The sequence below is a fragment of the Desmodus rotundus genome, chromosome 2 (genome assembly GCF_022682495.2).
Source record: "Desmodus rotundus isolate HL8 chromosome 2, HLdesRot8A.1, whole genome shotgun sequence".
In the NCBI taxonomy this organism is placed as follows: Eukaryota; Metazoa; Chordata; class Mammalia; order Chiroptera; family Phyllostomidae; genus Desmodus; species Desmodus rotundus.
The window spans coordinates 97,595,979-97,609,396 of NC_071388.1; the positions used below are offsets into that span (position 1 = coordinate 97,595,979).

A 13,418-nucleotide genomic window follows, 5' to 3' on the forward strand; every position below is an offset into this window, starting at 1 on the left:
ATTTTCAGTCACTTCCTCTGCTATCAAATCGGACCCTTCTAGTGCTGATTCCCAGGTGGGTAAGTTTGTGTATGTTCTAGGACCCTGTGGGTCTCTCCAACGAACTCTCCTGTGAGGCTGGGAGTTTCTCCTGCTGCCGCTTCACCCCCCATAGATGTTTTCAGTAAGGTTTTGAGGCGCTGGAGCTCTGGGTTGCTCAGTCTGTCTCAATCCCCAGTTGTTCCTCCCGGTTTATCTGCACTCAAATGTGGGACCGCACAGTCTACCAGCCACCACCTTGCCCACTCTGGTCCTCCAACAGCTGCCTTGCCGTGAGCATTCTCCACCCGGATGCCCATCTCCACCCTTTCTACCAGTCTGGGTGAATGTTTCTTCTTTAACTCCTTGGTTGTCAGACTTCCATACAGTTTAATTTTCTGGCAGTTCTGGTTGTTTTTTGTTTTTAAATTTGTTGCTGTCCTTTTGTTTGTGGGAGGAGGCACAGTGTATCTACCTATGCCTCCATCTTGGCTGGAAGTCCCTAGTTTTAGACTTTTAAAAGAATTTACTTCCTACACCTAAGATACAGTGGACTAAATGTATATATTTTTAAAGTTTTAGATCTTGATCAATTCAAGAGGAGAAAAGGTGTGAGAGAGAAAACACATGAGGAAAGATAAAGAGAAAGGAAGCTCAAGACAGCTAGAAGAAAAAATGGGGAACAGTGTCCATCCACCTGTTCTTGTATAGCGTAATTCCACTTCCACTCTCACTTTATTTATATATATATATATATATATATAAATATATATTTTTAATTCTCATCCAAGGATATGTTTATTGATTTCAGAAGAGAGGAAAGAAGAGAGAGAGGGAGAAACATTGATTGGTTGCCTCTCACCTGCTCCCCAACCAGGAATTGAACCCACAGCCTAGGTATTTGTCCTGACTGGGAATCGAACCCACAACCTTTTGGTGTATGGAGGCAATGCTCCTATCAACTGAGCCACTTGTCCAGGGCTCCACACACTTTAACAAATCAAGTGCTTGTTCCTTAGTTCAAACCTGGAAGTCATATTTCAATCTGAATTTCAACCTGCAATTTTACATTTTTGTGTACATGGGAGTGTACCTAGATATCATTACTGTCCTAGGTGCTGAGGAATCAAATGACAAAGAGAGTGGAACTTGTGTCCGAGACCTAGGATGCAAAAGGGACAGGAGTGTTCAGAGAGGATATATAAGTAGAGCCACATCATGGAGGTTGCTGATTCAGTTAATTTTCAGATAGAAGTCTTGTTTTAGATCAGGAAGGCTTTCCTTGGGGATTACTTTTGCCCTAAATTATTTTTATCTTTCAGAAATTCCTATTAGCTCTAATTGTATCCCTAGATCTGTTCTCCATATTTTCTCATCTAGTCTTTCATTTTTTAACTGTCTTCTTATGTTCTGTTTCCTTCAATTAATTAACTAATTCAATTTTTTCCCCATTTCCAATTGCCTATTCAATGTTTCTACTGGGGTTTTGAATTTAACACAATATGCTTGATCCTTGTTTAATATTTCATGATCTAAGATTATGTCCTTCTCATAATGGTTTGCTTTGGTTGAAGAGAGGCAGCATCCTTTAAATCCTGTTGACAAGACAAATCTGATGTCTTCTATAAATTTCTATTTTACATCAGAGGAAGTAAGCTTCGTTAAACCTCCAGAAATTTGTGGACCTCTTCTTATGAACTTCAGAATCTCTTCATAGGTCCCTGAATTTATAGTCTTACATTGGAAGAGCTATAGTTTCCCAGGGTATTATAGTAAATACATTCTTTTGGGGTTTCCCTCATCATCACAAGATGGCTGCCATAGCTCCTGACATAACAAACATTCAAGGTAGAAAGGAGGTGGAAGAGGTGATACCAGCCATACCAATAGCTTTTTCAGGAAAGCAAAAACTTTCTCAGAAGCCTCTCAGAAAACCTTTAGTGTTCAACTGTGTCATATGGGCACCCCTAGTTGTAAGGGAGGCTAGAAAAGCAAGTGGTGGGAGAACCAAGATGGTGGTGTAGGTAGACACACTGCGCCTCCTTGCACAACCAGAACTGACAGAAAATAGAACGGCAAGGAGGTCCGACACCAAAGAGATAAAAAATAAACATTCATCCAGACTGGTAGGAGGGGCGGAGACGGGCAGCCGGGGCAGAGAGGACTCGCATTGTGGTGGCAGGACCGAGACTGGCGGAGTGTGGGACGAACGGGGCAGGCAATCTGACCACTAGCAAACCCTGCGGCCCTACAGTCGCGCACAGATAAACCGGAGAGGGCCGGACTCAGAGTGGCAGAGAACGGGGCAGGCAGAGCAGCGGGTAGCACCCGGGGGCCCCACATTCGCGCATAGATAAACCAGATGAATGGCAGGGAGCGAAGCAGACCACGCAACGCAGGGCTCCAGCACGGGGAAATAAAGCCTCAAACCTCTGAGTGAAAACACCCATGGGGGTTGGGCGGCAGCAGGAGAGACTCCCAGCCTCACAGGAGAGGTCATTGGAGAGACCCACAGGGGCCTACAATGTGCACAAGCCCACCCACTCGGGAATCAGCACCGAGGGGACCAATTTGATTGTGGGTAGCCAAGGGAGTGACTGAAATCCAGCAGAGAGTGGAGTGGGCGCCATTACACCCTCTCGGCCCCTCCCCCACATACAGCATCACAGAGCAGCGACCAGCGTTACCCCGCCCAGGGGAACACCTAAAGCTCCGCCCCTTTAAGTAACAGAAGCACCAAGACAAAAAAAAATTGCCCAAATGACAGAACACTTCAAATCTCCAGAAATAATTCAACTAAGCAGCGAACAGATAGCCAACCTATCAGATGCACAGTTCAAAACACTGGTAATCAAGAAGCTCACAGAATTGGTTGAATTTGGTCGAAAACTAGATGAAAAAATGAAGGCTATGCTAAGAGAAACAAAGGACAATGTACAGGGAACCAATAGTGAGGCGGAGGAAACTGGGACTCAAATCAATGGTATGGACCAGAAGGAAGAAAGAAACATCCAACCAGAAAAGAAGGAAGAAACAAGAATTCGGAAAAATGAGGAGAGGCTTAGGAACCTCCAGGACATCTTGAAACATTCCAACATCCGAATTATAGGGGTGCCACAAGGAGAAGAGGAAGAACAAAAAATTGAAAACTTATTTGAACAAATAATGAAGGAGAACTTCCCTCATCTGGCAAAGGAAATAGACTTCCAGGAAGTCCAGGAAGCTCAGAGAGTCCCAAAGAAGCTGAACCCAAGGAGGAACACACCAAGGCACATCATAATTACATTACCTAAGATGAAACAGATGGAGAGAATCTTAGAAGCAGCAAGAGAAAAGGAGACAGTTACCTACAAAGGACTTCCCATAAGACTGTCAGCTGATTTCTCAAGAGACCTTACAGGCAAGAGGTGGCTGGCAAGAAGTATTCCAAGTCATGAAAGGCAAGGACCTACATCCAAGATTACTGTATCCAGCAAAGCTATCATTTAGAATGGAAAGGAAGATCAAGTGCTTCTCAGATAAGGTCAAGTTAAAGCAGTTCATCATCACCAAGCCCTTATTCTATGAAATGTTAAAGGGAGTTACCTAAGAAAAAGAAGATCAAAAATAGGAACAGTAAAAATGACAGCAAACTCACAGTTATTAACAACCACACCTAAAACAAAAACAAAAGCAAACTAAGCAAACAACTAGAACAGGAACAGAACCACAGAAATGGAGCTCACATGGAGGGTTATCAACAGGGGAGTGGGAGGGGGAGAGGGGGGGAAAGGTACAGAGAATAAGTAGCATAAATGGTAGGTGGAAAATAGACAGGGGGAGGGTAAGAATAGTGTAGGAAATGTAGAAGCCAAAGAACTTACAAGTATGACCCATGGACATGAACTATAGGGGGAGAATGTGGGAAGGAGGGGGTGGGCAGGATGGAGTGGAGTGAAGGGGGGGAAATGGGACAACTGTAATAGCATAATCAATAAATATATTTTGAAAAATAAAATTAAAATTAAAAAAAAAGAAAAGCAAGTGGTTAGCTCCTTCAGACTATATACTGGAGTTGAGCAAGGAAGAAAGGGTTTGGCAATGGGTGGATGGGTTACCAATCAACAATGTTGGCCACAGGGCCTAAATGGTGGGCTTCCCAAAAGGCCCCTCCCCACTTCCTTTTCCCCATCTCCTAAAGAGGAACAGCCCTTGCTTTTCATAGACCTTTTCCCTTACCTTCCAGACTAGTAACACTCAGCTCTCAATGGCTCCCTTTAAATTCAGTTCTTATAACATTAAGATTCAAAAAAAATTCCTCTAGTTTCTGGTATAGAGGCAATACCCACCCTTGGTTTTTAGTGCTGCTGCTACAACTATTTTCATATTTGTTTATTCTTTTGAGAATTTGCATGAGAATTTATGAAAAGGAAGAAGACTAAAAGGCCTAACCCTGTGTCACAACATCATGTCCCAAAGTCCACTCTTTCCTTTAATAAATACCTTGCAACTCTCCACCAGCCATTTTATCAGTCAGTGGCCTCATGGCAAAGTCATTCATAGCCAACTAGAAGCTGCAATGGGAACCAGAATGGGTTCTTGAGGAGGTAGTGGGATGAGGGAGGCCTCGGGGAAAGAATAAGAGGACTAGTAGGGAAATGGCAAAAGTGCCTAATGCCAAGTTCATTAACTCAGATGCATATGGCTCAGTGGTACCCTCAGGCTCAACATGAATAATTTCACATCACTTTCCTTTCAGAGCCTATGGATTCCTTTGCCTTTCCCTCCAACTCCCTTTTTCTGCTTCTATCTTCCTCACCTGTTTGATTTTTTCTTTAATCCTCATAATATGAAACATTTTATTTAATTTTTATTTCTCTTTATTGTGAGAAGAGGAATGCTCTATATTTTACTATAATAAAAAGAAAGGAAAAGCATTTAAAATTGCATAAAATTCCAAAAGAGGTTTTCCCTATGAATCTGCAATCTTAAACAGGAAAGAAGGAAAGGCTGCTCACTCCCAAGCTAGAGAAAGAATGACATCAAGATGAGGAAGGGATTGGGCATGAGTGAAACAGACTGGAGGATGGTGGAAAAGCAGGTCAGCAAGTCCACTGCCAGGGGTGGAAATGGGCGGCCGCCATGGCTCAGCCACTGTGGGCTGCCCCCCTTGCTGACTGAGAGCAGAGCCATCTTCCTTCAGGAGAGCGAGGTTGGAAGAACAGAAGGAGACAGCTCACCAGGAACCCACCTTCCTTCTGACTCTCCAGTAAATGGTACCCCAAAGTCTTGATAGAAAACACAGTGAGCAATTTATTACAGTGAGCAATGGCCCGGTAAATCCTCTGGAGAACTGGCCCTGCCAAATTCTCCCTAGGGCATACCTGGGGAATGAAGATGAGGCAGTTGATGGTGGTTGTGCAAACAAAGATTCCTCCGGACGTGAGGCCAAAGACCAGGTTGGGCCAGGAGTGCAAGTATCTGGTGACCACAAAAAGAAGCCCAGCAGCCAGCACCACAAGGTTGACTCCAACCATGATGGTTAAAGACTGATTCACAGGAGGAGAGCTGACGTGATCAGTCAGGCCAGCCAGGTAGGCACCATATAGCAGCAGCAGACCCTGGAAGCAGAGGGGAGAACCAGAGGCTAGGGGGGAGTGGAATAACAGACTCAGGGTCAAAGAGCAGGAGGGTGGGGACCATTTAAAATAAGGATTATAATACCAACCTTATAGGGTATATCCTGACTCGCATGAGGATATACTCAGACATGCGAGGACTCTTAGGTGGCTTTAGAGTGGCCCCTTACACTTAGGAGGTGCTTAATGTTATTTCCCTCTCCTGCATGAGAAGGAGTTTATCAGAAGTTGGCAAGACAGGACTCTGCTGGGATGAGGCACAGGACATGACAGTATGGGTGAGTGGGAGCCTTACAGAAAGGGCTCTGGGTACTAGGAGGGCAGTGGGTACATCGTGCTGCTGGTGGGGAGGGCTGCCATGTCCGCTATGTGGTTTTGCACTGCATGGAACTGAGGGCCTCATGGAAACTGAAATTGGCCGGTAGTCTGCTTTTCAAGCCCTGTGCTGCTGGCAGGACCAATGCTCTGAGGAAGGGGATCTTTTCTCTAATTTTCCCAAAGGCACCATCTGCTTGCCAAGCCTTGCACCTGCCCAAAAGGGATGCCTCTTTCTAATTTACACAAAGAATCTCTATAGGCTAGCAGTGGCTCTGTGCCAGGGGGTGTTTATGGGAGATGAAAAGTGGAAACAGGGGAGAACAAAGGCAGGCTGGGACCTAGATGAGACTGTGGGGCAGGCACAGGCAGCAGAGTCTCCGTCTATACCTTCACCCTCTTGGTGACACTCCTGGCCCCTACCATCAGGAATCCAGGGCCCTATTCTTTCCTGTTCTCCATGAATATAAACCTGCTCTCAGATTTCTCATTTGTACTAAGAAGAAAAATGACTCACAGCACCTCAAAGAACTATATTTAAACAGAAATCAAAGCTTTAATCAATAATACATAATATATAGATTTGATGTGTGTTCCTTGGACTGTACGCAAGGTGTCAGCCAGGCGCAGGGCAGGAAACAGTGCTATGAAGAGAAATGAGTCATTGTCCTGCCTTTCAAGGAGCTCAGTCTGGTGGGGAGATTGAAGGCAAGACACAAATGTCTGTGTTTTATAACTGAATCTGAAGATACCATGGGGATGAGGTTGCGGGGGGACCATGGGGATTCAGAGGGAGAACTAACAATGAACATCAGGTCAGGTGTCAGAGGACATCTGCCAGTGACCCTGAAATCCCCCACCCGACAGCTCCACCTGCAGGGACTGACCTATCGATAATTTTTGGGAGGACCGACTGCCTGAGGTGAAAGAGTCATCATGGCAGAGATGCCTTCTGGGTGCCCCCAATGTCCAGTGTCCCAGCTGGGGCCTGATGTGCCACCCTGAGACTTTCCGTGGTTAGAAGATACACGATACACAAGTCAGGAGACCAGAGGGACCTGACTTTTGGGTAACTGATGCCATCAGGTGGCATTTGGAAGAGCTGGATTTTTGGTAACTTACAGGTGAATGAAATTAATTCTATGATTGTGAAATGTTGAGGTCTGATTCTACTAAAAGATTTTAATTCCATTAAAATTCTTGTCCAATGGGAAAAAGGTATTAATAGAGCTCCTATACATCCATGATTCATGCTTGAGTGAATCACATATACTTATATGTCATTCGCCTTCACTACAGAGAAATATGGTACAGTGGGCAGTTGACAGGTGACTCCTGGGACTTTAAGTTTAGCTTTGGAGACCACGTATTTCTAGTTAAACTCCTGCTCTGCCAGCAATCAGTCAAACAGGCCTTTCTGCACTGATAATCGACAGGCAGCCTCCTGCCATGCAGCGCTTGCCTCATTCATCGAAACAGGCCCACCCTACGCTCCCCAGAGCCAGATTCTCTGTCCCTACAAGCTGGAAACCAGCTAATAGGACAGTTGGTTCTAAGGACCTCTTTTAATGCCCTGTATAGGTATCCTGTACCCTCTGGAAATGATATCTTACTGTAGCCATCTAACAGAGACAAATGAGTCTAATGGTGGAGATTCAGTGCAGAAGACATCTGAGGCAGCTGGAATCACTTAAAGGACATCATGAATGTTGTCATCTGTCTCAGGGCAGCTCTGCTTTCAGCCACAGTGAGAAAGGTAGGGGGTGAATGGCAACAGGATACCTCGACACAAATCTTCCTTGCAGGGATTTGGGAAGGAAACTGATATTGCCAAATCAGCTTAGAAAACCAGACCAAGAAATGGGAGAAACATTAGGTGAATTCCACGTGGTTTGGGGGAGAACAAAATGAGGGAGTGCAAGGAGTTGAAAAAGTGACTCTGCCCAAAGTAGAGAAATAATAATAATAAGGGTCATGGCTTTCAGATTTATGTATCAGCAGAGGTCTTCCCTGATTTCAAGATCCTTTGCAAGAATTACCTCATTAATTTCCCCTTTATACCCATTTTGTTGTTGACGGACCATATCCCAAGGAGATGTGGTTACCAACCTTGCATCCCCAAACGAGAGCAATCCAGACATCAGAGTACCGGGAAGCACAGAAGTGTGTGCTGGTCAGCGAGCAGGACACTTCTCTCCCTGTCACCTAGGAGGGACACAAAGTAAGGACTGAGGGCACCCACAATTATGAGGAACACACAGCAGACCCCTGTGAAGACCCTTGAGCAGGAGCTACTCTACAGCATATATATTTCCTCCCTGATGTGTAAAAGCCATAAAATTTAGTTGACTCCATTAGATAAATGAGAGTGACTATTATTTGGAGGAAAAGATGATAAAGTTGGGCTGACAAGTGGATGTTTGGTGGCAGCAGGGCTTATACCCTCTGCTGTGTGCTTTGCTACTAAGATGATTCACATCGGTGCATCAGCAAAATTACAAATTACAAATTTCATACCATGTTTGAGCTATTTGTTAACAGTTAAAACCTTAAATATTAAATCTGCATTGTCAAGATTCCACTGTATTCCTCAGCCTCTCATGAGGCTGGAGAAATAGTATTTCCTCTTAATTGAAAACTATGTACCAGGCACAGTTGACTTCATCTACATTCTTTTTACTACCAAAGCCCTAAGAAACAGATAGTATTATTATCTCCATTTTGCATGTGAGGAAACAGAGACTTCGAGAGGTTAAATGACTTTCCCAAGGTCACATGGCTAGAAAGTGGGGTAGAGCTTGGATTTGAACCAGAGTTGACTGACTCAAAAGATGACCTCAAAATACTACTTTTACCTCCCAACACTTAGGGCAATGGTATCAAACTGATTTTCACTGGGAGACACATCAGCCTCACAGTTGCCTTCAAAGGGCTGAAATAATTTTAGGACTGTATAAATGTAACTACTCCTTAACTGTTAAGGAGTTGAAATTACATTCATCCCTTTGAAGGCAACTGTGAGGCTGATTTGGCCTGGGGTGAAAATGAGTTTGACACCCCTGACTTAGGGGAAGGCACCTTCCAGTTGCTGAAAGTTCTCATTTTTAATAATGTGGAAGCAGAGATAACTGCCAGGCAGATTCCAGTGTACTGACATTGCAGTGGATGCAATTGGAAGATACGTAGGGCAGGAGGAACAGTGGGAGTGGTAGCACACCTTGCAGGCAAGGGGTAAGGTTTTCACAGCAGCCACAGCTCCCAACTCTCCCTCTTTGGGTCACTTATCTCCTTGTTGGGAGGATGCCCACACAGTGTGTGCTACTGGGAGAATGACCCCTGTGTGTCCACAGAAGCCAGTCCCCCCAGTTCAGGAAAGGAACTGAATTCTCCAGGGACTGGGCTCCTCACCGTCATACTGACACCAAGAATCTGGAGACACTGGATGGGATCAGCCAGTACCCACGTCATGAGCAGGATCACATCAGCTATCACAAGGGCTGCCACCAACCCCAGTAGCTGCAGGTCTTTGATTATCTGAAAAACAGTCAAGGTCATAATTTTCCTTAGCTCAGTGGCCATACAGGGGCTAGATAAAGTACCTTACATGATCTGCACTATAGACTCCAGGGTTAGCTCTCCCAAAAAGCTTCAATCCAGCCATCAAAGGTGAAAGAGACACTAAATATTTACAATGATTTCTGTGTCAATACCATCATCGCCATTAAACATTTCCATTTGTTTATATTTTCTATATCCTGCCTTTTCTCCTAAAAAAGTCAAGGGTTTTATAAAATAAATACTCTATTATTTCTAGATATGTATATATGAGCAGATAGAGAGATGGGGAGTTTTCACATAAAACTATTAGCAACCAGTAACCTGGAGGATGGGATTGAGAGCTGAGGGTGCTGGAAGAGGGATTGCTAACACTTTCTTTATACTTATACAAATCACTGGACTTCATACAAAAAATGTGTTACTTTTGTGGCTATAAAAATAAAATTAAGAAAATATATATCCTGCAACAGGATGAAAAGTTGAAAACATTAAGGAAAATATAAAGAGAATTATGATAGAGGCGCAGGTAAGTAGAGTATATAACATTCATGAATTGGGGCAGAAATTTGGGTCTGAGTTTTTGTCAACCACTGGAAAGAAAAAAGCACCACCTGGTACATGATGCATGGTGTTTGCAAGACAAAAACAACTTGGTTGCTTAATCAAACTGCTCAAAACCAGTGATAAAGAGCAATTTGAAGCAACCAGCAACCAAGATACATTATGCATAGAGAAACAAAGGAAGCCATCAGATATCTCATCAGATATAAGACCAAGTGAGAAGACAGTGGAGAAAAACCTTTAATGTATTAAAAGTAAAAAAGAAAACCTCAACCTAGAATTCTACATCCAGCAAAAAATACCTTTCTAAAACAAAGGTGGAATACTTTTTTTGAGAAACAAAAGCTGAAAAAATTCAGCACTAGCATATTCACACGAGAATGTTACATATCCTTCAGCAAAAAGGAAAATGATATCAGAAGAATCCTGTCCAAGGAAAGTAAGAGCTCTGGAAATGTTTCCTTCATGGAAAAATATGTGATTTTTTATTTTCAAAATATCTTTAAAAGATAGCTAATTAAAAAATACAATTGTGTGGGGCTTATAACATATGTAAAAGTAAAAACAATAACACAAAAATTGAGAAGGGGAGAAATAGAAGCATGCTATAGTAAAGTACTAATAGTAGGTGAATGCAAATTACAATGTGTAATTACACTCTTCCAGAAACTGAAGAGGAGGGAATACTTCCCAATTCATCCTAAAAGGCTGGCATTACCCTGACACCAGAGCCAGAGGAAGATTTTTCAAGAAAACAAAATTAAAGAACAATATCACTTATGAACATAATACACACATTGTAAACAAAATACATCAAACAATGCAAGAAGAGGATAAACGTCATGATCAAGAGGAGTTTGTCTCTGGAATTCAAGGTTGGTTTATGATCCTAAAATCATTTAATGTAATCCAACACATGAACAACAAAAAATGAAAAAAAAACATATAATCATGTCAACAGACGCAGAAAACACATTTCATAAAACCTAACATCAATTCTTAATAAAAAAAGCTCAGTAAAATAGGAATAGAAGGGAGGTTCCCCAACTAAATAAAAGGCATCTACAATAAAATTACAGCTAACATCATATTTAGTTTTGAAAGACTGAATGTTTTCCCCATAAAATAAAGAACAACCCAAGATTGTCTGCTCCCAGCACTTCTATTGAACATTTTACTGTTGTTTCTAGCCAGTACCATCATCATACAAGAGATTGGACAGAAACCGTCTTTATTCACAGATGATATGATAATCCATGTAGAAAATCTGATGAAATCTACAAAAAAGCTACTAGTTTATTAAAGCTACTAGTTAATAATTAATAAGTAGGTTAGTATGGTTTTCAGCAAACAAGATCAGCATACAAAAATCAATCGTATTTCTATGTATTAGCAACAAAAAATTGGAAAGTGAAAAAAAATAATAGCATGTATAGAAGCATAAAAATATAGAATACTTAGGAATAAATATAATAAAAGATGTAAAAGACTTTTACTAAAAAGCACAAAAAAATTGCTGAGAGAAGACCTAAATAAATGGAGAAATATAATGTGTTCATGGGTTAAAAGAGAAAACATTGTTAAGAAGTCAACTCTCAAGGAACTTTTGACCTAGATGGAGTTATAGGTAGATGCACTTTGCCTCTTTGCACAACCAAAAGAAGGACAACAACAAATTTTAAAACAAAAAAATAACCAGAACTGCCAGAAAATCAAACTGTATGGAAGTCTGACAACCAAAGAGTTAAAGAAGAAACATTCATCCAGACTGATAGGAGGGATGGAGAGGGGCAGCTAGGGTGGAGAAGATGAGCAGCAAGGTGGCATCTGGAAGATCAGGCAGGTGAGTCAGCATCTTGTAGACCAGGTGGTCCCACATTTGCATGCAGATAAACTGGGAGGAACAACTGGGGAGCGAGACAGACTGCGTAACCCAGGGTTCCAGCATGGGGGAAAAGAAAGTTTCAAAACCTCTGGCTGTAAAAATCTGTGGGGGTTGCGGCAGTGGGAGAAACTCCCACCTTCACAAGACAGTTTGTTGGAGAGACCCACAGGGTCCTAGAATGTACACAAACCCACCCACCGAGGAATCAGCACCAGGAGGCCCCAATTTGCTTGTGGATAGCAGGGGAAGTGACTGAAAGCCAGCAGAGAGTGGAGCAAGTGGCATTGTTCCCTCTTGGACCCCTCCCCCACAGACAGCACACAACGCAGCGACATGGGTTGCCCCATCCTGGCCAATACCCAAGGCTCCACCCCTTACAATGTAACAACTGCACGAAGACAAAAAAATATGGCTCAAATGAAAGAATAGATCAAGACTCCAAAATACAACTAAGTGATGAAGAGACAGCCAACCTATAAGATGCAGAGTTAAAAACACTGGTAATCAGGATGCTCACAGAATTGGTTGAGGATGGTTGCAAAACAGAGGTAAAAGTGAAGGCTATGCAAAGTGAAGTAAAGAAAAATATACAGGAAACAACAGTAAAGGGAAGGAAACGGGGACTCAAATCAACGATTTGGACCAAAAGGAAAGAATAAACATTCAACCAGAACAAAATGAAGAAACAAGAATTCAAAAAAATAAGGAGAGGATTAGGAACCTCCAGGACAACTTGAAACATTCCAACATCTGAATCATAGAGGTGCCAGAAGGAGAAGAGGAACAGTAAGAAACTGAAAATTTATTTGAATAAATAATGAAGGAGAACATCCCCAATCTGGCAAAGGAAATAGACTTCCAGGAAGTCCAGGAAGCTCAGAGAGTCCCAAAGAAGTTGGACCCAAGGAAGTACACACCAAAGCACATCATAATTACATTTCCCAAGATTACAAATAAGAAGAGAATCTTAAAAGCAGCAAGAGAGAAGGAGACAGTTACCTACACAGGAGTTCCCATTAGACTATCAGCTGATTTCTCAAAAGAAACCTTGTAGGAAAGAAGGGTCTGGAAAGAAGTATTCCAAGTCATGAAAGGCAAGGACCTACATCCAAGATTACTGTATCCAGCAAAGCTATCATTTAGAATGGAAGGGCAGATCAAGTGCTTCCCAGATAAGGTCAAGTTAAAGGAGTTCATCATCACCCAGCCCTTATTATATGAAATGTTAAAGGGACTTATGTAAGAAAAAGATCAAAACTATGAACAGTAAAATGACAACAAACTCACAGCTATTAACAACCAAATCTAAAAACAAAAACAAAAACAAACTAAGCAAACAACTAGGACAGGAACAGAATCAGAGAAATGGAGATCACATGGAGGGTTATCAGCAGGGAGGGGGAGGGGGAAGAATGGGGGAAAAGGTACAGGGAATGAGAAGCATAAACGGTAGGTACAAAATA

The 13,418-nt window shown here is 42.5% G+C and overlaps 1 protein-coding gene across 3 annotated transcripts in view; it reads right to left on the bottom strand.

Moving 5' to 3' along the window:
- GPR156 (G protein-coupled receptor 156) overlaps positions 1-13,418 on the bottom strand; it is a 100,671-nt gene that overhangs the window by 11,244 nt on the left and 76,009 nt on the right. For all 3 annotated transcript variants that reach the window (XM_045186069.2, XM_024578187.3, XM_053918413.1), the window contains 3 exons: positions 9,360-9,485; positions 8,061-8,156; positions 5,382-5,618 (listed from right to left, as the gene is read on the bottom strand). In XM_045186069.2, the coding sequence (XP_045042004.2) occupies positions 5,382-5,618; positions 8,061-8,156; positions 9,360-9,485 (459 nt within the window). The remainder of the gene's footprint in view (positions 1-5,381; positions 5,619-8,060; positions 8,157-9,359; positions 9,486-13,418) is intronic.